This window comes from Pipistrellus hanaki, assembly GCF_964339955.1.
Source record: "Pipistrellus hanaki genome assembly, chromosome: 11".
Taxonomy (NCBI): Eukaryota; Metazoa; Chordata; class Mammalia; order Chiroptera; family Vespertilionidae; genus Pipistrellus; species Pipistrellus hanaki.
In genome coordinates this window covers 45,402,295-45,426,302 of record NC_140513.1, presented here as the reverse complement: position 1 = coordinate 45,426,302, position 24,008 = coordinate 45,402,295, and the positions used below count along the sequence as shown (strand labels likewise).

Sequence of the window (24,008 nt, the reverse complement as noted above, 5' to 3'; positions counted from 1 at the left end):
GGACTGAAAGGTCCCAGGTTCGATTCCGGTCAGGGGCATATACATTGGTTGCGGGCACATCCCCGGTAGGGGGTGTGCAAGAGGCAGCTGGTCGATGTTTCTCTCTCATCGACGTTTCTAGCTCTCTATCTCTCTCCCTTCCTCTCTGTAAAAATCAATAAAATATATATTAAAAAAAAAAAGAATCTTCTAAAGTGCATCAGGATCATACATTTGTGAGGATTAATTTATGTGTCAACCTGACTAAAGTCACACTCTTCACACTTTTAATATATTTATTATATTAAATACATACAAACACACTTAGAAGTTACAAAGACAGTATTGAGGCCTGGCTCCCCAAAATGATACTTCCCTTGAGCACATAAGGGTAACAAGATGACAACTAGACTAACCCTGGCCCCAGTTATCTGGTTGATCTCTGTTTCAAAAACCCTTCCATGAAAACTGTTTCTCTTGTGAAATATTCTGCTAGAAACAGGCTCCTGAGACACATTCACCTGGCCCTCTGAGTAATCCCCAAGGGTTCCCTGAGAGGACCGAGGAAACAGGAGACAGACAAGTAGATGGGTGCGCATGCTTACACACACACACACACACACGTATGTTCATTCCAAACCATGGTTAAGAAACAGTATAAGTCACAGCCCTTTTTCTGTGTGACTTTTGGTACTGCTGTACGAAACACCTGCCAGATCACAGATGCCACTGTCAGGGCAGGTTAGTAAATGCCATGTTCTTTATTTAAGCACAAAGAAAAAGATGTAATAAAGGGATTCAAATGTGCTCATTGTAACAGGAAAGAATAGGTGAATTTGCATTTTATGTTCCCTGGCCCCATATATTTCTCATTTAATTAAAAGAATTTGAGGGGATGAGTCTACATTTACCTGGCTACTATTTAGGATGATGAAGGCTACGGAACCTCCTAGAAAACAATATTTATTTGTGGTGGGAAAACAGCACACCTGAGTGAAATAATAAATGAAAGAGTTACTACCAAAGGCAGAAGAAAGATTCCCGAAAGGTTCAGCTGTTTAGCTATACTAAGAAGTAAACTGAGGACACGCACCCCAGGAACTCACTTACCACGATATCCTCAGGGAACGTGTCTCTGCTGAAGGAGCCATCATCAAACATGACCTCGTAGAAGGTCTGCGACGTCACGGCGATCACTCTGCAGCTGTAGTACCGGGTGTTCCGGTGCTTCGTGATGACGGTCTGCCCCACAGAGATGCCCCTCTCACCAGCCTTCAACTTCTAACGAGGGGCAGAGGACGACGAGAGAAAAGAAAGAGGAAAAAGAGAAAAGGACAGAAAATAAAATAAATATTTTTAAAAAAACCAGTAATTGGCTTAGTAATATCATTTTTTATTTTTTAACTTTTTATTGCGGAATACTCTCAGACTTAAAAGTTGCAAGGATATGAAGGTACAAGAGCACCCATATACTCTTTGATCCTTTATCTATTCCTATTAGCATTTTATAATTTCCTTTATTTGCATATTATACTTCTTCTTTATGTATGTGTATTTTTAAGTACTATATACAAATTGTTTGTGTGTGTGTGCCTCTGTGTGTGTGTGTGTGTGTGTGTGTGTGGAGGGGGGGGGCGTGCACACGCATACTAGCCCCTCACCACCAGCCATTAGCGCTTTACTGGGCTTTTATTCTTAAATACATCAGTGTGTGTTTTCTAAGAAGAGGTATTCTCCTTTACATAACCACAGTTATATAACAGTTACTGTTACTAACGTTAGGAAAGTTAACAGCGACATGTCTGATTCTCTACAATGTATCTTCCAATATTGTCAACTGAGCCAATGATGACGCAGGGTCCCCAAGCCCCTGGTCCCACACTCCAGTGCAGGACAGTCAAAGGTCAGGTGCTGCATGTAGTCGCCACAGCTCCTGAGCCTCCCTCAATCTGGAACATTTCCCCAACCTTCCTTTGTCCTTATGATAGTGATACTTTGGAAGGATACACTCCTCCCTCCCCCTGCTTTGTGAATAGAACATTTATCTGAGGTTTCCTCATGATCAGATCCAGGCTGTACATTCTGGGCCAGAACCCCACACAGGACATGCTGTGTTCCACTCAGGATATCACATCTGGAAGCACATGCTGCTTGTCTGCGTCTCCATGGGGATGTGAATTTTTATCATGGTCAAAAGTATGGTCCAGTTTCTCTACTTCATAATCACTCTTTTCTTTTATTACTAATAAACAATCTGTGGCAGAACTTAAGCACCACACATACATCCTGCACACTTATGCTTGGATTTAACATCACGGATGAGCCTTGCCCGATCCAGCCTTTACTATGAGGATGATTTCACTATATTTGTTCCTTTGTGCCTGTTATTTTAACACTGGATTTAGCATCTTATGGAGACAGTGGTTTGGATCTGAATTCTAAGCTCTGCTTCTTTACTATATGATCTTGGGGATGTTACTTAGCCTTCCTAGGCCTCAGTTTGCTTATCTACAAAAAGGGGATATTTATGTGGAAGGTCTGCTGTAAAATAGGATAAAGTACATAAAATACCTAGACTCAGCAAATGTGAAATAGCTTCTTCATTTGGGGAAATTAAGAACATACCGGAGACCCGGCCAATAAACTACTTCTCCCTCCTTACTCAGTAATCGGTGTGCATGCCTGTGCAGCACCTTGATTTCACATGACAATGCTTAATCCAGCTTCAAATCACCACACACACTCCCGATTCTAACCCTTGTCATAGCACACAGCTGTGGTCCTGAGGAAGGAAGGCATAGCGTGGTCTTCTCCCTACACTTCCTACAATCCAGGAGCCTTGTTTCTATCTCACTTAAAGCCCGGGCCAAATGTCACTTTCATGTACTGTCCCTCCTACGACGGGCACATCCACAGGACAGCACTAGGGCCTATCGCTCTTTTTATTCATGGCATCCAGCAGGGTGTGTACAACGTCGTTGCTGAATAATGAATAAATGAACCAATCAATCAATCAATGAACAAAAATGAATGAATAAACTATGAAGATGGGTACAAACACATTTTCAAAATAAGAGAGAATTCGATTCATTCACTGTTTAGAAACTGGCAAAGTAAAAGCGCCTTTCAGGAAGACATTCTCTTTCTGGGGGGTAAGGAAGGATAATGCCGGTAGGGGGAGGAAATAAAGGAGGTTTATGGTGAAACTCACAGGGTGTGGGAAGTGGAAGCAGCCAGTCAAGGGAAAGAAAAGTGATATAGACTTGACAGAGAAAAGGTTGACTCCAGACCACAACCATTTTCTTCCTGCTTAGGACATGAAATTTATGCAAATTGACTGGCTGGAAAGATGGCCAGCACACGGATTAAATATAGAGTCTTCATCTAAATAAAAATATCCATAAGCTTCAAGCATGACCATGTCATGGGAAGTACTAAAGAAAATAGATTTTTTCATAGTGCTATTTTGATAGGATTTCTGATTTATTTTTGTAAGAAAAATTTATTGATAACTAATCATACATCCTCACAAGTATTTCCTGTCAGAAAAGCCCACGAGTCTATTGATGTTAAGAATGTCATTTCTGATCAGAGAAGAGAGATGTTATGCAAGGGGGCTCCATCAGATTAAAGAAATGGCCATGGTATTTTGAAGACCTATATGCTGGCTAAGGCTGTGAAATATGCACTAAGCAGAAATAACTGTTGCTGTTTTTATTTGTTTTTAACACAACTTATTTTAAGGAAAAGCTAAAATCAGTCAGTTTGAGATGCTGGGGATGTGAAAGAAAACAAAAAGTTAAGTAAAAAAAATGTTCTAGAGGCCGAAACCGGTTTGGCTCAGTGGATAGATCGTCAGCCTGCGGACTGAAGGGTCCCAGGTTCGATTCCAGTCAAGGGCATGTACCTTGGTTGCAGGCACATCCCCAGGAGGGGATGTGCAAGAGGCAGCTGATCGATGATTCTCTTTCGTTGATGTTTCTCTCTATCCCTCTCTCTTCCTCTCTGTAAAAAATCAATAAAATATATTTTTAAAATGTTCTAGAAATTCTACAAAACAAATGTTCAAAGAGTTCCTAAAAAATAATAACACATCTAGAGTTTCCAACATATATCGATATACATTAAATCCTCCCCCAATAACTCTGTGAAATAATTATTTTCACTAAATAGATGAAGTAACTGAGATACAAAGCCAAGTGACTTTTCCAAGGTCTCACAGCTGGTAACAGGCTGAACTAAGGCCCAGAAAAAAATTCTTTCCCATTACCAGTGCCTTGATAGTATCAACCAGAAGAGTAAATATGTAAAGAAATCAGAAGAGAAATAAAACCAACCAGGAAACTAGACTGATGGGATTTAAGCAGTTTCCTAAAGAACTTTTATTTTCTTTTTCTTTCTTTTTAAACTATGATTTATTGAGTATCTACCTCCTCTGTTCTACATACTTTCTAAGGAACTTATATAAAAATTCATTTAAGCCCGGCCAATGTAGCTCAGTGATGGAGTGTCAACCTATGAACCAGGAGGTCATGGTTCCATTCCCAGTGAGGGCACATGCCTGGGTTGCAGGCTGGATACCCAGTGGGGGGCATATAGGAGCAACTGATCAATGAATCTTTCTCTCATCATTAATGTTTCTCTCCCTCTCTCTCCCTTTATATTAACTATATAAATAAAAAGATTTAAAAAGATTTTTTTTTAATTCATTTCATCTCCCCAGTATCTCACAGCATTAAAATAGCCACTGGAATTTGAAGCTTATCTGGTGATGAAAAATGCAGAAATAATTGCATATGCTCTCAGTTTCCACATATGCATACACATGCCATACACACACACACTGTAGTAAATTGGTAAAATGCTCACCAATCTTCACTCTTCCCTTTTCCCACATCCTTGCAATGTGACTTCAAAGCCCTTCCTATCAAGAGCTGAAATCTATTTCCCTATCCTTTGACCTGGGGTAGCCTGTAGCTTAGCCTCCTTTGGTCAAAAGAAGACAACAGAAGCAATAGTATGCCAACTCAAAGACTTTTGCTCAAGAGGCCTTGAACATTTCTGTGGTCTCTCCAGGGGCCCCAGATTCTGTCACGTGAACAAACTCAAGTTACTCTGCTGGCATATGAGAGATCACATTGACCAGAGCTGAGGCACTAGACATGTGAGAGAATCCAGCCAAGAGAAGAACTGTTCTGCAGCTAATCACAGATGAATGAGGCAACCAGCCTGGAACAGAAGAACCACCCAGCTGATCTCAGCCTAAATTATGACTTACAGAATCACCAGCCAAAGAGTTGTCATTGCTTTAAGCCATTAAGTGTTATGATGGTTTTTAACACACACAGATAATATATAAAATAAATATTATGAAAAAATATACTAAAATGTATAACTTCAGGTAATGGAATTGTACTTGTTTTTTTATGCACCTTCCATTACATATTTCTTTAATAATTCTTGAAAACACTAAATTTAATAAATAAATTAATAAAACACTAATTTTAATAAATTTAATAAAATACAAGAGTCCTTGCAAGTTTCCAATTCTTCAAATAGCAACTAATCCACATTTAGACCTACCTAACTGAGATGCTAAAAACAAGCTGAAGCCAAATTACTTAGTAAGACCATCTTTAATATTTATCATCCAGTTCAGTAAATATGATATAAGAAGGACTTGAGGAAATGAACACTTTGTAAAGTAGAATGATACACAAATTTAATTACAAAATTTCATCTGACTTATATCCTACATTGAGGCCAAATGTGATATAACAAAAAAAGGTACTTTCATTTTGTTCTTAATAATCATTACTCATTACTAAGAAATATAGTTTCAGTAAAATGAATAGATTATTTTTCTATTGATTTTAGAGAGAGGTGGTAGGGAGGGAGGAAGGAAAGGAGGGAGAGAGGGAAGGAGGAGGAGAGAAAGAGAGACAGAGAGAGAGATCGCTGTGAGAGAGAATCACCAATCAGTTGCCTCCTGTATGCTGGGGATCGTACCCACAATATGGGTATTTTATGCTCAGGTTTGGGGCTGTACTCATTTAAAATAACACACACACACACACACACACACACACACGCGCGCGCGCGCGCGCGCGCCTCATTGTCTTTTTGACACTCATTGCTATACTGTCCTTCCCATCAAACTAGCCACCTCTACAAGGCAATACCAATAATAAAAACTAATTGTAGACGTAAAAGAGTTTTCTCTCCACTGATACTATATTGCCTTCAATCAGGGTGGGCTTAAAAATTAAATGGGCCCTTATTACAAAGCTCTCTAACTTTCCCAAGATTCTAACCAATGTTGACCTATATATATAACTTTCCTAAAAATCTAACCAATGTTGACCTATATTTCCACACTTAGAGAAAAGATGGCTATTCATTAATGATTACAACCTGAGTAGGGAGAAAAATATGTCCCTAATACTGGCTCATCAAAGGCATGACAACATCCAAAAGGCTGACTCCAGAACATTTAAAGTAGTGCTGGCAAACAGGATGGAAAAATCACCGTTCCTTACCTGACAAGAACTTTACAGCAGTAAACTCTGAGCCAGAGCCAAGAGAGACTGGCAGAAACACAATGCATAGAGGAAAAGCAATGCATAGATGGGCATGGAGTGGGAACACGGCATTTAAGTTCCTGAGTGCTTATTACAAGCAAGGCACCCTGCTAGGTGCTGAGGATTAAAATAAAGGAGGGAGAGAGTCCGGTCTCTCAAAAGCTCACAGGCAGAAGGGAAGACACACATGGCTGACCACAGTGCAGGTATTAAGAGCACCAGGTAGGGGCAGGAAGGGGCCTTCCAGGGAAGGCTTCACCCCTGGGAACACCTGAGCCAGACCTGAAAGAGCCAGAAAGCCCACATGCACAGATGGTGGGAAGGCCATTTGCAAACAGAGTGGTCACCTTGTGAGCCTGTGAACCCCGGCTCAGATTGATGTTTGTAGCTGCATAAAATAAAGCACACAAGATTACATATAAAAGACACAAATTATATGGGGAAAAACCAAAATTTGTGGTTTAAGACTTATGCTTCTATAATAATGTATTAAATACTAATGTCTAGTGACAATGATGACATGATTACTACTGCGGACAGGTCACAGAAACTGCTAATACCATCGCTGCCTATACTCAAAACTGACAGGACTGTCAAATTCTAGCTGTAATTTAGTGAAAGAAATTATAATTTTTTTTCTCATCCCCTAAACACAAATATTTCTTAATACTAAATTATAAAAAATATATTATTTTCTGGTACATTTAGACGTACAGCAGTCACTCTTTTAACAGAAGTCATCTAGATAATGGTGCTTGTATGCACTGTCCATAAAAGGACACGGTGGTGAAATGAAACTCAAAGAAGACATCTCTGTGACAGGTTAATTTATAGAAGCTGAAATGGGTAATTTTGGAGTAAAATGGTTAATTTATAGAAGCTGAAATGGCTAACTGACACAGGAACCTAACAAGTTCTGAGACTGGAATATGTACTATATTCTCAAATATAATTTATCCCAATGAGTTTCTGACAGAGCAGAGAACAGTTAGTTCAATATGACCTCTACAGAGAGGGTTTAGAGGGAAAGAGTCCTGTGTGCTAGAGGGAAGGAAGATTCCTATGCTCTTATCCAAGATTCCTAAAGTCTTAGCCAAGACTTTGCAAGGCTGATTTGTGTTTACGCCGTAAATGAGGGTCACCCAATATCTGCCAAGATGGCAGAGATGTCATCTTGGGAAAATCCATGACTGGGTTAACCATCTATATGTCACTGAAGGGCGTAAATCCCAATAAAACAGTGCACTCAGAGGCTCACAGAGCCAGCAAGGCAAGGGAGCCGAAGAAACAAAGCCAAGTAACATGAACAGACAAAAAGCGCATTTCCATGTTTTAGCCAATGACCCTTCCACCTTCTCCACTTCATTATTTCTCCCTTACTTCTACAAATTAACAACCTTTGAGATATTACTGTACCTTTTCAAGTATCCATCTTATAAAAATTTCTAGAGGGATCTGAGTAAATGCATTAATACAAACTGTCCTTCTTTTACCAAACGAATGCAGCAGAAGTCACTCCTCTAAACCTGCCCTGTAATAATGACAGCTTTCTTCATAAAATTACAAGAGCCTGGTAAAAATCTCCTACCCAGAAAAACCGAAAGCCCTGGGGCTTCGTGAAGAAATAATTGCTCCTACAGACAAATATACATGCACACCCATAAAAATGTCACAAGTATTTAATTTTCTACATGTCTGCTTGTTCACATGTACTTTTATTTCTCATGGGTTTTCAAGTGCAAACATACAATAAGTGGGAAATAGTGGTAAGCAGTTTCCCAGCAGACTTAGGTCTTACTCACTTTAATAACAAATAAACTGCAAAAGAAAGTGTGTGTGTTGGGGGGGGGGGCGGGGAGAGAGACTCAGGAACTAATTCTTTTCCATCTGAGTCAAGAGCTCACCTCATGGTCTTGTTTGGAAGGTAAGTGAAGAGAACTAGAATGGGAGAACTGTGCTTCCCTGTGTTAACGTAGGAAACTCTCACTAGGTAAGCACCTCCTACTTCCTATTTGAAGAGTAAGCAACCTGCTACATGAAGAGCAGGGAGGAAGCTCCCGGCAGGTAGACTGGCGGAGCTGGAGGGCTGTGGCAGCATCCCACTGCTAAGACGGAACCTGATGTGCGTTCCTAAGACACATTCACTCTCATTAGTTGCTAGAGGACAGGTGAGTCTTCCCTGGATCCCTGCCCTGAAAAGCTCTGCCTCGGAATTTATATTTCAGGAGCCTTTGAGCTTCTTGTGTAGCAAGGGTGAAATTGGGGGAGAACTATAACTTCATAAAAATCTCAAGAATTTAAATAATTCTATGCATGTGTGTAGAAATTAACACACTGATTCTAAAATTTATCTGAAAATGCAAAGCATCTAAAATACTCCAAACAATCTTGAAAAAATGTTGGAGAAATTACAATTTGGGGGAAATGAAGTAGGAAAGCATTTGTTCAATTATAAGATAATACAACAATTTTGTTTCATTATCTTAGATGAGACATTTTCATTAGGAGAAGCAAGGGGCATAAGGTATTACTATATGGTACTCTTGCCAATAATGATTTTTAAATCTCAAAGTTTGTGAATGGGATAAAAATAGCTAAAATAGATGCAAAATTTCTGTAAGGAAGTCAACCCAAAGCAAAACAGACTAATTAAATGGTTTAACAGTTTTTCTATGTCACCAAGAAGGAAGCCCAGGTAAATAATGAAACCATGTAAGATAATCCAAGCCATGGTCTCAAGTTGGGAAAGTGCCAAAATAGCACAGTCTAAATGCCATGTGCTCCGGCTCTAATGACCTGGAAGTTCTGTTAACTTCTAATGGCTGTTGAACCCTTTGAAGTTCCATTTCATCAGCTATAAAAAATAAATACAACCATAATACCTCCACACAAGATTATTTACTGTGAGGCCCAAAGGAGATAAGGTACTATGTATGAAAATGCACAGAAACTATAAAGGCACTATACACATGTTCTTATTTGTATTTACTTTATCTACATTGATGCACTGCTACCAACAAAGGAAATGGTCACCTTGAACAGGAGAGAAAAATAGGGTGGAATAGGTCTTTAGTGGTTCAATAAAGACACACTACTTATGATAGAGAGGGAAAGAGAAAAAGAGAGAGAGAGAGAGAGAGAGAGAGAGAGAGAGAGAGAGAGAGAGAGAGAGAGATCAAGCACAAGCTTCCTGGTTTCTTTTAAAATTTTAGGAGAAATAGCCAAAGGAATAGTGGAAGAAGTCAGCCAAAAGCTTTCTCCTGCCCATCACAACAGCAGCAGCAGGAAGGCAGATTCTGCCCAGCTAGCTTATCTTGTTAACCTAGTCTTTACAGTTCGTTACTGACCGAGCAGGTAATGGCCATCTCTCAGTCTATCTAGTGTTAATTAAATGCATGTATGGGCCTAGCATTGTGATGGAGAGAGATGTGTGTGGGGTTCCTGTAGAAGCAGGAAAGGAGAGAACTGAGAGACTCTATAGTTGTCACCCCTCTTTCCCGGTGTCATGCCTGCAGTGCTCCTGTTCTCTCATTTCACCAAGGGTCATCTCTGGGTCCCTACAGCCTCAGCAAAAGCCACTTCTCAGTCTCTAGCAAGGATGCTGTTTTGTTTTGTTTTTATTCCAAATACGTGACAAAGGAATACGTTAACAGATTTTAAGGTACAACTAAAAGTTACTGAATACAAGAGTTTTCAAATTCTGTATTTTCTTCTAGTTCCTCAGATGTATGGGGAAAGGCAGACAAGGAGAGAAACACAAAATGGGGAAAATAACCCAGGAGGATATCAGAGCCCCACCAAGAGGGCTTCATGTCTCCCTGCCTCCTGCTCAAGCAAAAGCTGGTGCTAGGTCAATCCAGAAATGGCTGAAAGAAAAATTAAAAGAATGCTTCATTGAAGAATGTAGAAACAGGAATTTCTTATGTTTCTTTGGATTCCACTCTATAAATTCACTGTGCCACTTCGCCCAGTGTGGGACAAGAAAACGAGAGGGTGCATAATATCTCAGGATGAAAAGATGCCAACTTCAGATAAGGAGTGATCAAGAAACTGCCCATTTTATCAGAAAAGAAGGATTGATCTGCACGTGAGAAATGTGAGCGGGCAGGACAAAGAAAGTGGGGTATGCCAGGCTGCCTGGCTGCCTGTCAACAGGCCTCTGGAGGCCTTTCTAGTTAATCTAGACTTTTATACATCAGCTTTGTTGAGCATTGACATATAATGTTGACAAAGAGAATGGTCATTCAGATAGAAATGTTGGAACTTACTTAATAGCCTTTTCTATTGCTTGCAGTTAACAATCATAAAAAGTTATACCTTCATTACATTTTGTCAATATCTATGGATTTCACTATGACTATACCATCTAATTACTGTTTTCTACCTGAAGGAATTGAAAATCCTGTTTCTTATGCGCTACAAGATGTTGGAATGTCAAATATCCTTTGCTATCATATGTCTGTTGACACATTCCATTTATATTTCTCCCCATATTCATGGTATTTGACTCTAACACCAATGTTAAAATATGGAATTAATGTCACCACTTAATTTTCTTAACAAGCTATTAGACAATATTTTTATAAAAAAGAAGTATAATTTGCTGAAAATCTTAAAATGTCCTGGGAACTGAGAAATATTAATGCTATGAAAAAGTGAGCAAGCATTTTACATGGAAACACACACTGCCTACCAGAGAGAGAGAGAGAGAGAGAGAGAGAGAGAGAGAGAGAGAGAGAGCGCGAGAGCGAAGGAGAAGAAGAGGAGGAGGAGGAGGAGGCAACCAAATAAGCTGTCCTTGGAATGGAAGACTAGATTTCTCTCAGGATGTGTGGTCCTTGAACTTGCTGAGTATCAAATGTGCCTTGTAAATATTCCTCAGGCAGCTGGTCCTCACAGAGAAGCCCCGGGTCTGCTGAGGGACTCCACATGAACTTCGTGGGGGAATAACAGAGCTCAGTGGGAAAGCACAGCACTACTGAGGCTCCTGATTCTGATAAGCATGCTCTTGTGATAAAGCCAAACACCTGCCTCAAGTTGCAGATTTTTCTTAAAATATTTGTTTAAAATTCAGCATTAATTCGTAGTTTTACAAGGCCAGAATAAAAAGTTAAAGTAAAATAGTCTAACCATTTTGTACAATATATTACACATTCATATTATACTAGAGGCCTGGTGCACAAAATTCATGCACTGCGGGGGGGGGGGGGGGGGGGGGCGTGTCCCTCAGTCCAGTCTGCCCCCTCTCACAGTCTGGGAGCCCTCAGGGGATGTCCTACTGACAGCTTAGGCCCACTGAAGCTGCAGTCTGGCCTCCTTCTGCAGGAGGTGACCAGCTGATAAGAAGAAGGCGCCATCCCTATCACCCTGCTGCTGCTGCCACTTCCAGCCGCCACAGCCACCAAGGTGTTTTCATCAACACAGACTCCAGTCCCTTCACCACGAAAAAATGACAACCTTTTTTAGGCATTTTCGAAATGTCTCTTTCATAGAATATGACCTCTTTCTTTCTTTCTCTCTCTCTCTCTTTCTTTCTTTCTCTCTTTCTTTCTTTCTTTCTTTCTCCTCACCTGACGATATTTTCCATTGATTTTTAGAGAGCATGGAAGAGTGAGGGAAGGACAGAGAGAAACATCACTGTGAGAGGGACACTTCAATTGGCTGCCTCCTGCATGAGCCCTGACGTGGGCCCCAGTCAGGGAGGACTCTGCAACCTAGGTGCATGCCCTTGATCAGAATTGCACCCGGACCCTGCGGTCTGCAGGCCAAGGCATTATCCACTGAGCCAAACCGGCTAGGGCAGGATATGACATTTCTTATCCCCACCAGCAGCGGACCTTCGCTTTTTCCTCCGGGAGTGAGGTGGAAAAACCCTAGATCACCTTCTTGGATTCTTATTATCCAAGTTACCAAGAACACTGTGAGTGGTGTACAGGGAGCTTAACCAATGAGCAGTCAGAAAAGGTGTTTCCTTTGAAGCTTCCGCACAGAGGTGGACTGCTGGTGAGCTGCAGTTGGAGCATCCCAGGCCCCCCTGTCAGTATCCGCTCTGGGGCGGCCTGAGCGCACCCGTCAGTGTCCACTCAAGGGCCGCCTGAGCTGGCACAGCAGCTTGGGCAGGCCACCTGTCTCTGTCTCTGTCTCCACTATGGGCCTCAGCTGCACATGCACCTCCTCCTGACTGGTAAGTTAGCTGGATGCTGGGGTCCAGCCAATTGGGACTGAAATGGGCTGGACACACCCTGGAGCCCTCCTGCAGTCCCTCCCAGTTAGACAACCTCCCACATTCCTCCCCAGCCCCAATCGTGCACAGTGGGGTCCCTCTGCCTGGCCTGTACCCTCTTACAATCCAGGACCCCTCAGGGGATGTTGTAGATCCAGTTTCAGCCCAATCCTGCAGGCCAGAGGGACCCCACTGATGCATGATTTCGTGCATCGGGCCTCTAATCTATTATCTATCTCTATCTCTATCTCTCTCTCTCTCTCTCTCTCTCTCTCTCTCTCTCTCTCTCTCTCTCTCTATATATATATATATATATATATATATATATATATATATATATATATATAAAAGCCTAAGCAACTGAACAAACAGCCAACCAGTCACTATGAAGCGCATTGACCATCAGAGGGTAGACACTCAATGCAGGAGCTGTCCCCTGGTGGTCAGTGATCTCCCACAGTAAGAGTGCTGCTCAGCTGAACAACCCGTCCAGGTGGCCCACCATCCCGGCAGCAGCCACTCACTCCCTCAGTAGTCCTACAGATCCAATCTCCAGAGAACAGGTCAGGCACTGACGGACTGGCGCCACTGGCATGATCTCAACAGCGCCCCACGGCTTCCTGGAAGTTGGCCTCGGGCACTGCGGCCACTTCCCCTCCCTAGATGCTCTGCAAGGAAGAAACAATATAAAAGTGGCGGCCAGGTGGCTCCCGACACTGTCATGAACATCAGCAGGACAGATCTGGATCCGGATCCAGATCCCAGGTGGGCAAGTGTGTCCCACCACCTGCCCAGAGGGCCAATCACATCCCAGCTGCCAAAACCCCGACCCCCCTCAGGTGAGGCACCAGACGCAGGGCTCACGGCTGGTGAGTGCAGCTGCAATGGTGTGAGCCTCTCCTGATCAGGACTGACTGGGCGCGAGCCCATGGCAAGTGCAGCGGGGCCGGGATGAGCAGAAGCGGCAGGCAGCATTGGACTACCAGTTTCAGCCCGATCCCCACAGGGCACGCCAGGGGACCCACAAATTCATGCACCAGGCCTCTAGTTATACTATAATAAAGTATATACTTGAATTACATTCTTTTTTCTCCAACCAGATTAAAGGATAAGAAATCAGAGCCTGGTGAAAGGCTATATTTAAAGGCAGAGATAATATTCTGAGCCACCTGGGAACTGACTGCATTCTGCCCCCAAATGGGCATGTGGCTTTGGCCTGTGTCTGCTGCAAGAGCCAACTACTTGCAAAACTTTTCTTAAATGGTAAGGCCCAGATGGTTAAGGGTAAATTTTTCCAGAATGAAGGTGTAAACCCCTAATACAGAGCAAGAGTATGGTAGCAAAGCACAGCTTCCACTCAGCTCCGGCAGCAGCCAACCCTGGGCCACCCAGGGCACTCTGCCTCTGCTCTCCCTGCAAGATCTCCATATTCTGATCAGTTTCTGCATCTTTTGCTGATTAACACTGGAATCTGCAGTGGAAGCATCTGTTTTCTCTTCCCACAAATTCAACACTTCTTGAAACACTGTAGCTTCATTAATGGGCTTGGACCCCTGCAGCTGGTGCCCAGATGGGGACTGGCACAAACCCTTACCAAGACACCAGGCTTTGAAAGAAATCTGGAAAAGGGGGAAAGATGGAAGGCGTGGCTGTAGAGGCCTCAAAGGAGGTTGAAGAGCCTCTGGCTGGGGCTGTGAGGTTACCGTGGGAACCTTCTGGGGATAGCATCCTGGGTCTTCTCCTGCGTGTCCCACAGCCAGGCCCTCTGACTGTGCAGCCAAGGCCCCACAGAAGGCAGGATGGCCTGCAGTGCAACTCCCTGGCTCTCTCTAATGCACTGACTAAAAGGGCAGGAACAATGGGCCCCAAAGGGAACTGAGTCCAGGGCACGGGGCTGAGCTGTGGATCCACTCAAGCCTGTTCTTCCGACAGGAAGCAAGGGGAGAAAGGCTCTAGGCTCCCTGACCCAGCCTCCTGTGGAAACGAACACAGGAGGGGGAGTAAAAAAGGAAAACAAGGCATATTAAATAGAGTGCAGCAGTTTAAAATGGTCTCAATAAAATTTAGAAAAACACTATCTTCACTGGTTTTACCTAGTAAAGTGAGCAAGGGAAAGACTGGTTCTGGATGTAAATATTCTAAAATGTCTGTCCTAAAAATTCTCCTCCCAGGCAAGCCAGGCCTTACTTTTTATCATCTGGCACAAATGGATTGAGATCTCAACAAACCACTTCTATTGATAACAAGGTGAAGGATTTCTTCTCTTTTTAAAATGTATGTTTAATTTAAGAGGATTGATCAGCTTCAGGCCTCCTGAATCACTATAATATTTTTTTAAAATCCTTGCTAAGAATTTTTTTTATCCCAGTCTTTGCTTTGATCAGAATCCTCTCTGTTTTTCAATATCAGTACAAATTCAGCAGGGTATCTGGAAAATAACTTATGTAAAAGATACAACCCATATACAAATACCAGATCAATATACGCAAGTCTGATCTGAGAATAGTTGGTCATAATCAACTTTACTAAACAGAATGGAAGTTAGCAAAATCTAAATCATTATAAGAAAAGTAACCACCACCAAAACAATTCCACTGCCAGCTATACACAAAGAAGCCGAGATCTGGAGACAGGAAGAGAGTTTGTGGAAATGGCACCATTCTTATCATTGTTAGATGAGTGTGAGCTAAATTCTGGTTCTCTTTCTAAAAAGTATGAAAGAGAAACTAAAAGGGGACATAGTTTGGGGATTGAGCTCCAAACTAAAGGAGGTAAAATAAAAAGGGAAAGAAAGGATGAAATCACCCCATAGCTGCACAGGATGGGTCAACCCTTTGAAGCCACGGCAAGCTCACTGGCATCAGACGGCCACACTGAAAGCAGACACAGCCCTCACCTGTGATGAGTTCTCATTATCTGGTTGTTTTTGAGACTCCCCTTCTCCCCCTCACACATCTGATTAGTTACTAGGACCTGTGAGGCTGCCTCCAACATGTCTCTAGAACCCAGGGGCCTCTCCTCACCCCTGACACGGCCACTTGGATATCCAGTTCCCCTTCTCCTATCACGTGCAACAGGACATCACCTCCTCAATAGCTTTGCTGTTTCTTCTCATCTCTTCTGCTCTGTGTCAAGAGAGACCTACCACTCTCCTGCACATGTGCATCCCTATGGTGGACCTGTGATGATTAAAATGAAAGGGATTATCTGTGAATTTCCTGGTACATACTTCTTTCTGCCTTTAAGAATATGAAAAACTACCTATTTTTTCAAATAATATTTTACCAAATGTGCTTACTGTTTAATGAAAGAATTTTTATAACATTATGCAACATTATGTTTTACACCCAAAGCTCAATAACATTGAATAAGCCATTATATTTAAAATAATTGTGCCTTAGCTGGTTTTGCTCAGTGGATAGAGCGTTGGCCTGCAGACTGAAGAGTCCCAGGTTAGAATTCCAATCAAGGGTACATGCCTGGGTTGTGGGCTCGATCCCCAGTAGGGGGCATGCAGGAGGCAGCAATCAATGATTTTTCTCTCATCATGAATACTTCTATCTCTCTCCCTCTCCCTTCCTCTCTAAAGTACATAAAAATATATTAAAAAATAAAATAATTTGTGGTATTAAAGGAAAACTAGAATTTGCCTTAAGACGGTCTTTTTGATGCAAAATTCAAATAATTGGAAGACACACAAAAAGGGGGGGGGGGGACGGGGGGGACAAAAACCCCAAAGTGGGGGGAAATGGAGATCCTATTGAAATAACTATAGTTTTATACTTCATTTCACCCAAATTGTACAAGCATCCTCTATTCTGGAAAAGACAGGGGTAGGCTGCCAAGTTAGCTTGATGTTAATAGTACTCACTGCTATGATTCAGCAATTGCTCATTACTCCCAATACCCGAGGCATGGCTGAGAACATAGACAAACCACAGTTCTGACTCTCGGGAGCACATGCCCTAGCATTCACAGTTTACACAAGGAGAAATACGTGAGTGAATTTGGACTTCTTTATGCTTGAAAAGGAAAGAACGTTGAATGCACCAGGGGCAATCACAATGCTCCTTCCGGAGTTGCTGTCACACATTTAGGAGAGGACTCCATGCTTGGAGTCTAACTGAAGAATAGTGGGTAAATAAGAGCTAACGAGAATATTTTTTCAGAAATCCTGTGCTCAAAGTGCTTCCCACTAGAGAACTTTGCAAAGGCAATTTAGAAACATTAAAATTCTTCCCTCATAAGAAAAGATTGCCACATGTAATGTTATAAATTACGCGATGTTCTCCCTGCCTGTACAAAGCATACCATGCTCAAAGGGAAGAATAGAGAGTAGTTTCTAAATCACCTCAAAATCAAATATTTTCTTTTTCATCATCATTTATGGAACATTAGTAACATAAATGTGACTGAACCGCACACATCATGCTTCAGAGGAATGAGGTCCTGATTAAACACCTGGATCTCTTTAATAGCGAAGGCTATATAATCATCAGTAACCACAGAACTTTGGAATGTTAAAATGGCAATGTATGATCCCAAGCCCAGATGAACACCTCTACCACCATTCAAGGTTTGAGGTTTGGAATGCATTCACATGCTAGCACCTGCTGCTCATTAACTGAATCTACTTGGGCAAGGAACTGAGCCATCTCTGAATTTAGGTTTCTTACCCCAGTTCCCACAGGATTATAGAGCTGAAGCCAGCAGTAGGAATGGTCATTGTAAAAAGAGAAAGCAGTGATATCACTCCCATCTTCTGAGGGCTTCCTCTGTGCTGTGGTCTAAACGCACATGGGGAGGTAGGCAGCCATTCTGTGTGTATGGGAGGAAGCTGAGGCACAGACAGAAACCTGCACAAGGTGCACGTGTGTTACCATTGGCAAAATCGAGGTGTGAACATCAAGCGCTCTGACTCCAGAGGTCATGACCTCATTTACATCTTAAGATGCATCCCCCCATAACATCTAATGAAGTAATGATACTAACTGGACATTATAAATGGCAAAGCACCACCATGATGCAATATGGTAACACTGGAACATTTTTTAAGTTGCTGAAATCTATTTTCTGCTGTATATATAATACTATTCTTAGCAAGAGTCCATGAACTCAAGGAACTAAAGGAAAAGCACAAATAAATATTCCACTTCATACCTAAGACAATGGGAAAAGGTGGAAAATAACTTTAAGATGGATGACATAATTGGTTATATCATTTTGTACATTTGCACATTCACACACAGCCTCACAGAGTAAGTTCCAACCCACAGACATTAAGAAACTCTCAAGACACCCATGGAAGTTGCTGGAATCATTAAAAAATTTGGGAGACTTGGTGTGTGGGTCATGGCTCCCCAAGCCCATACCGATGACTTGGCAGGCTGCTCACAGGAGGTTACTAGAAACACAGACAGGCACATTAGGCTGCAACTAGTCTGTGGCCAAGCCTCCCAGGAATAGCAAAGGGCAGCAAGGTAGTGAAGCCTGAGCTTTGATACATTGCTTTAGCCTCCTCACGGGCAACCGGAAACAATTACGGTGAACTGGAAAGATAATAGGAACACAGCAACTATCTCTACATTGTGGTAACATTTGTAAGCATTTAAGAAAGGAACGACTCCACTCACTCAGGACAAGTAAACTGAACTATAGTTAAACTCACATGCTATTTGTTGCAAACACTCTTTCCCCAGAAACAGGTACAGTCCTGAGTGAGATGGTCAAGGCAGAAGAAAGTGATATCTAAACTCTTCAACATTTCCGCTTTTCTGAGACTGCCCTCCCCCCGCCCAGGGCCTCGTGCTTCCCCTAGTTTATCCCATCTCAGGCAACGAGGCCCCCAATGTGTATGACCAGCCCTCTCGCTGTCCTGTGTTGCTCTCTTTGTTTCTTCTAGAAGAGATGAAATAAACTCCGAAGGCCAAAGTGTACAGTTGTGGAGATTAAGCACCACATAGTCTAAGGTGGAGCTCTCACATCACTCCGTCCTAGAAATGGTCTCACCCTCACCCGGATACTGCAGTGCACAATCTGCATAACATTTAGCAGCCCTGTACACAAATCCAAAACCAGAACAGGCATAGTGAGTCTCATCTGTTCATTCATTCATTCATTCATTCAACTCAAAAAATATATATGTGTGTAGTAACACGCACCAGACACTGACTGGTCCTGGGCAAATATGAGTAAATAATATCGTACAATCCCTGCCCTCCAGAAACCCACACCTCAAGTCTAGACATGTCAACAATGAATAACATTACAGAGTAGAATTCATACACATCTTGACACCTGGGAAGGAAGAGCAGGCCTTACCACATTTGGGTTGCCCTTATGTCGAAAGCATGTGATGTTCACCACGTATGGCCAATCATGAGGCTCCATCAGCACCCCCGCAGCATGAGCACACGTGACATGGAAGGAGGCCGGGCAGCGGCCGAAGGAACACTGGATGCAGGCTCCAGAGACCTTCTTAACCCGGTGTCGGCAGAAGATGCATTTCTGGAGAGTTAAAACAAAGAGGAACATCAATCCACTCTGTTAACAGCCAACTTCCACACTTCACAGAATAATAGCTGTTAGAGATGAAGAAAACTCATTACATCAACAAGCCCTGACCCTCCGGGGGCCCAAGTAGTGACAGCAACACTTTCAAGAAAACACACTGCTATGGTCACATACTCTCAGACACGTCGAAATACATCTTGTGGTTAGGAAAAGCCAAACCCTTCTGTACATGGTTCTCCAGGAGCAGAGCTGAGGTAAGGCCCAAGGGTGTACCTATGAAAGCTGAAGCTACTTCTCCTTTATTTCCAGCGTGGCGTGCCTTTTTGTACATCCAGAGATAGAATGTAGGTTTGGAGGACAGGCACACCATTTGCCTAAAATAGATGAGGTCTTCAAAAGTAGCCAAATAGCACACAGATGGACAAAGTTTTCCATTTGCAAGAAAATATAAGAGTGTTAAATGGTCCAATGTGGAAACTCGGGGTTCAAGTGTTTAATAATCCAAATCCAAACCCTTCATGACTGACAAAAATATGCCTCCCAAAGTGAGAAAATTGAAAATCATCCCAAAGGGCATAATTTTGTTGAATATCTATAGCTGACTAAGCCTGGGGAAGAAAGAATGAAAATAAAAGCAGCAATAATGATTACTACAATCTGAAAATTAAATTGCATACAATTAGCACTAAACATCATGAGTGCAATTCTTATGAGAGATGAGAAAAATAAAACAGCTTCATTAAATATAAGATCTGTGAACTAATACTTGGGTTAGGAAAAATATTGATTGTAGAACAACAGAAAAAAAGAAACAGAATGATGGAAACGCTCAACTTTTTATTCCTAAGGATAAAGAAGGCCTGCAATCTGACTAAATGCTGGAATAACTGTTCTTCTTTTATAGGTACATCTTCCTTCCTCAGACCAAAAAAAAAAAAAAAAGTACTTAAACTCAATGCCTGTTGGGGGCTGTAATATTTTATCACAGAGCTGCAAGAATCAATGTGCAGTTAACTTCTAACTCTTCTTTGCCTTCACATCTAATCAGCCACTTCAGTCTTATAGATTCTGTACCTTAATCTTGCTTTGATCTCTCTCTGCCCATCTATACCAACTGCCACTGCCTCTGCTTCTGCCCATGGTGTCTTGCCCAGCATAGTAATGGCCTTCTAACTGGTCTCTCCCTCTTCTATTTCATTCCATTTCAATTCATCTTCTCCAGGCCTGCCAGAGTGATGTCTTTACAACATAAATCCTATGTCACCTCCTGTGTAATGTTCTTCAATGGCATCTCCTTATCTCCAAGACATTTTAGAAAAAAAGCAACAGTATGAGATGGAAGAGGAAAGCTTATCAAAGGCTCTTCACGATCTGTCTGAGCTGTATTCTCTCTCAATTGTCCCCATAAGAGTCCTGCATCCCGGACATTTATCTGATCCTCTTATACATCTGGATTTAATGTACAATTAAAACAATCTAAGTGAGGAGAGGGGTAAGTATGTGGCTTAGCTAATTAAGAAATTACAGAAAGAGAACACACCATAGAACTAAACTAAACATACATTATTGTATGAATAAAAGCATTATTTAGTGTCTTATCTTAATATATTTTTATGTCAGTGTCAATACATTATTGGTAATACTTGCTACGTTGGTATCCTTTTGACAATTCTAATCATTTGAAATGTGATGACAGATATAATAGCAAAACTCATACCAGAAGCCTCAGGCATAATCAGACAATCTTTTAAGAGCCTAATCATAGAGGTCAGCATTTAATAAGTTCAGATAGTAAGGTGTATAAAATGATAATTTGTTTCCTATTTTCCTAATTAAACAGGACTTATGAGTGGGAAAGAATATTATGACTTAAATAATTAATGAATTAGTAACTCAGCCTCTTCCACCATCAACTCCTTATTAAACAGAGGCCTTCCAGAAAGGGTGGAGATAGAAAGAATACACTGAAACCCAGGAGAATCCAATGCTTGGGATCTAGTAAGGGAAGTGTCTCCTTTCCAGGGATAGAATCAGTATCCTTGGAAAGTTTACCTAACTATAAACCAGCGATTTTTCAACCAATGTGCCACAAGAATTTTAAAAACATGAAATACCTGACTCTTTTCCGTTACACTGTCAAATAAATAAATAAATAAATAAATAAATAAATAACAATAGCCAACACAACAAAAGCCATCCGGTGTGAATGAATCAAAATATAACTATATTTTTGTCAGATTTGGCAAACAATATACTTCTTTGGTGTGCAGAATTTCAGTAGTTTATGTGTGCATGAGATGAAAAAGGTGGGAAATCACTGCTATAACTCTAACTCAATACTTTGGAAGATGTTTATTCAGAGGGTTGAGAAATTTGATTAAATATCAAATAGCAAAAGAATGTATAATGAAACCAATTTTACCATAGGCTAATAGATGTAAACAATAGTTCAGTTCTTAAAGTATTAGATACTATGTCTTTTTCCCTCCCCCCCCCCCCGCCCCGCCCTCCCTGCCACTCCCATCCCTGAGGGCAAGCCCCTACTGCCCCAGTGTCTGGGTCCATTCCTTATGCTAATATGCATGCATACAAATCCTTTGATTGATCTCTAACCCGCCCCCCCCCTTCCCTGCCATTTGTCTCTGGATCTATTTTTGTTCAACAGTTTATGTTGATTATTATATCCTACATACGAGTGAGATCATGTGATATTTATCTTTCTCTGACTGGCTTGTTTCACTTAGCATAATGCTCTCCAGTTCCATTCATGCTGCTGCAAATAGTAAGAACTCCTTTTTTACCACAGTGTAGTATTCCATTGTATAGATGTACCACAGCTTTTTAATCCACTCATCTATTGATGGGCACTTAGGCTGTTTTCAAACCTGAGCTATGGTGAATTGTGCTGCTATGAACATAGGGGGGCATATATCCCTTCTGATTGGTGTTTCTACTTTCTACTTTCTAAGATTCCTAAAAGTGGGATTACTGAGTCAAATGGGAGCTCTCCATTTTTAGTCAATTGAGGAAATTCCACAGTGACTGCACCAGTCTGCATTCCCACCAGCAGTGCATGAGGGTTCCTTTTTCTCCACATCCTGCACTTGTTGTTTGTTGATTTGTTGATGATAGCCATTCTGACAGGTGTGAGATGGTACCACATCATTGTTTTGATTTGCATCTCTTGAATGTGACTTGAGCATGCTTTCACATGTTTCTTGGCCTTCCTTCTGCTTTCTTTCGAAAATTGAAAATTATCTATTTAGGTCCACTGCCCATTTTTTGATTGAATTGTTTATCTTCCTTTTGTTAAGTTGTATGAGTTCCTGGTAAATGTTGGAGATTAAATCCTTATCAGTGATAACATTGGCAAATATGTTCTCCTGTGCAGTGAGCTTTCTTGTTGTTTTGTTGATGGTTTCTTTTGCTGTGAAAAAGCTTTTTATTTTGATGTAGTCCCGTTTGTTTATTTTCTCTTTGGTTTCCATTGCCCTAGGAGCGGTATTGGAGAAGAAATTGCTTCCCCATATGTCTGAGATTTTGCTACCTGTGTATTCCTCTAGTATTTTTATGGTTTCCCGTCTTATGTTTAAGTCGTTTATCCATTTTGAGTTTATTTTTGTGTATGGTGTAAGTTGGTGGTCTAGTTTCATTTTTTTGCATGTATCTGTCCAATTTTCCCATTACAATTTATTGAAGAGGCTGTCTTGACTCCATTGTATGTTCATGCCTCCTTTGTCGAATATTAGTTGAGCATAGTGGTTTGGGTCAATTTCTGGGTTCTCTATTTTGTTTCATTGATTTGTGTTTGTTCTTGTGCCAGTACCAGGCTGTTTTAAGAACAGTGGCTTTGTAATACAGCTTGATATCTGGTATTGAAATCCCACCAACTTTGTTCTTCTTCCTCAGGATTGCTGCAGCTATTTGGGGTCTTTTTTTATTCCAGATGAATTTTTGGAAAGTTCGTTTTATGTCTGTGAAATATGCCATTGATATTTTAAACAACCTAAGTGCCCATCAGTAGATGAGTGGATTAAAAAACTGTGATATACCTACACAATGGAATACTATGCCGCTATAAAAAAAAAAAAAAAGAAACTTTTAACATTTGCAACAGTACCATTTGGAACTGAAAAGCATTATGCTAAGCAAAATAATGGACATATAATGAACACCATAAACTGATGAATAAAAACACATCCAGAGACAGAGAAATATGGATCAGACCGTCAAACTTCAGATGAAAGGTAGGGGAGGGTGGGGATAAAGGGGAGAGATAAACCAAAAGATTTGTATGCATGCATATAGGCCTAACCAATGGACACAGGGGGTGAGGGCATGAGTGGAGGGGTGGGGGAGATGAGGAGGGGTAATGAAAGGATAAGGACACATATGTAATTACTTAATGAATAAAGAATTTTTTTAAAAAAAGAGTTATTTCCGGAGCAAGAAGAACCAAGCATAACAAAGGAGAGTGAGAGGCTGCCATCTCAGTTGTTTCTCAAAGAAACAACTTTGAATGGAAAGACATCTTATTCGAGGACTTGCTGTATCCCAAGCCCCATCCATGATCACTTACTGAACCAGCTCTCTGCCCTGGAAGATGTATCTGTGGCAATCTGACAGCTAAATGTGTCTGGGCTACAGAGTTTAATCCAATAAGCAGTGTTTCCCAAATTTTTGACATACGTGTACCCCTTCTATAATTTTCG

The 24,008-nt window shown here is 41.4% G+C and overlaps 1 protein-coding gene across 3 annotated transcripts in view; it reads right to left on the bottom strand.

Moving 5' to 3' along the window:
* The window catches only part of KDM4C (lysine demethylase 4C), a 276,437-nt gene that overhangs the window by 27,924 nt on the left and 224,505 nt on the right, over window positions 1-24,008 (bottom strand). For all 3 annotated transcript variants that reach the window (XM_084899580.1, XM_084899582.1, XM_084899581.1), the window contains 2 exons: window positions 19,105-19,290; window positions 1,090-1,260 (listed from right to left, as the gene is read on the bottom strand). In XM_084899580.1, coding sequence (XP_084755706.1) covers window positions 1,090-1,260; window positions 19,105-19,290 — 357 coding nt within the window. The remainder of the gene's footprint in view (window positions 1-1,089; window positions 1,261-19,104; window positions 19,291-24,008) is intronic.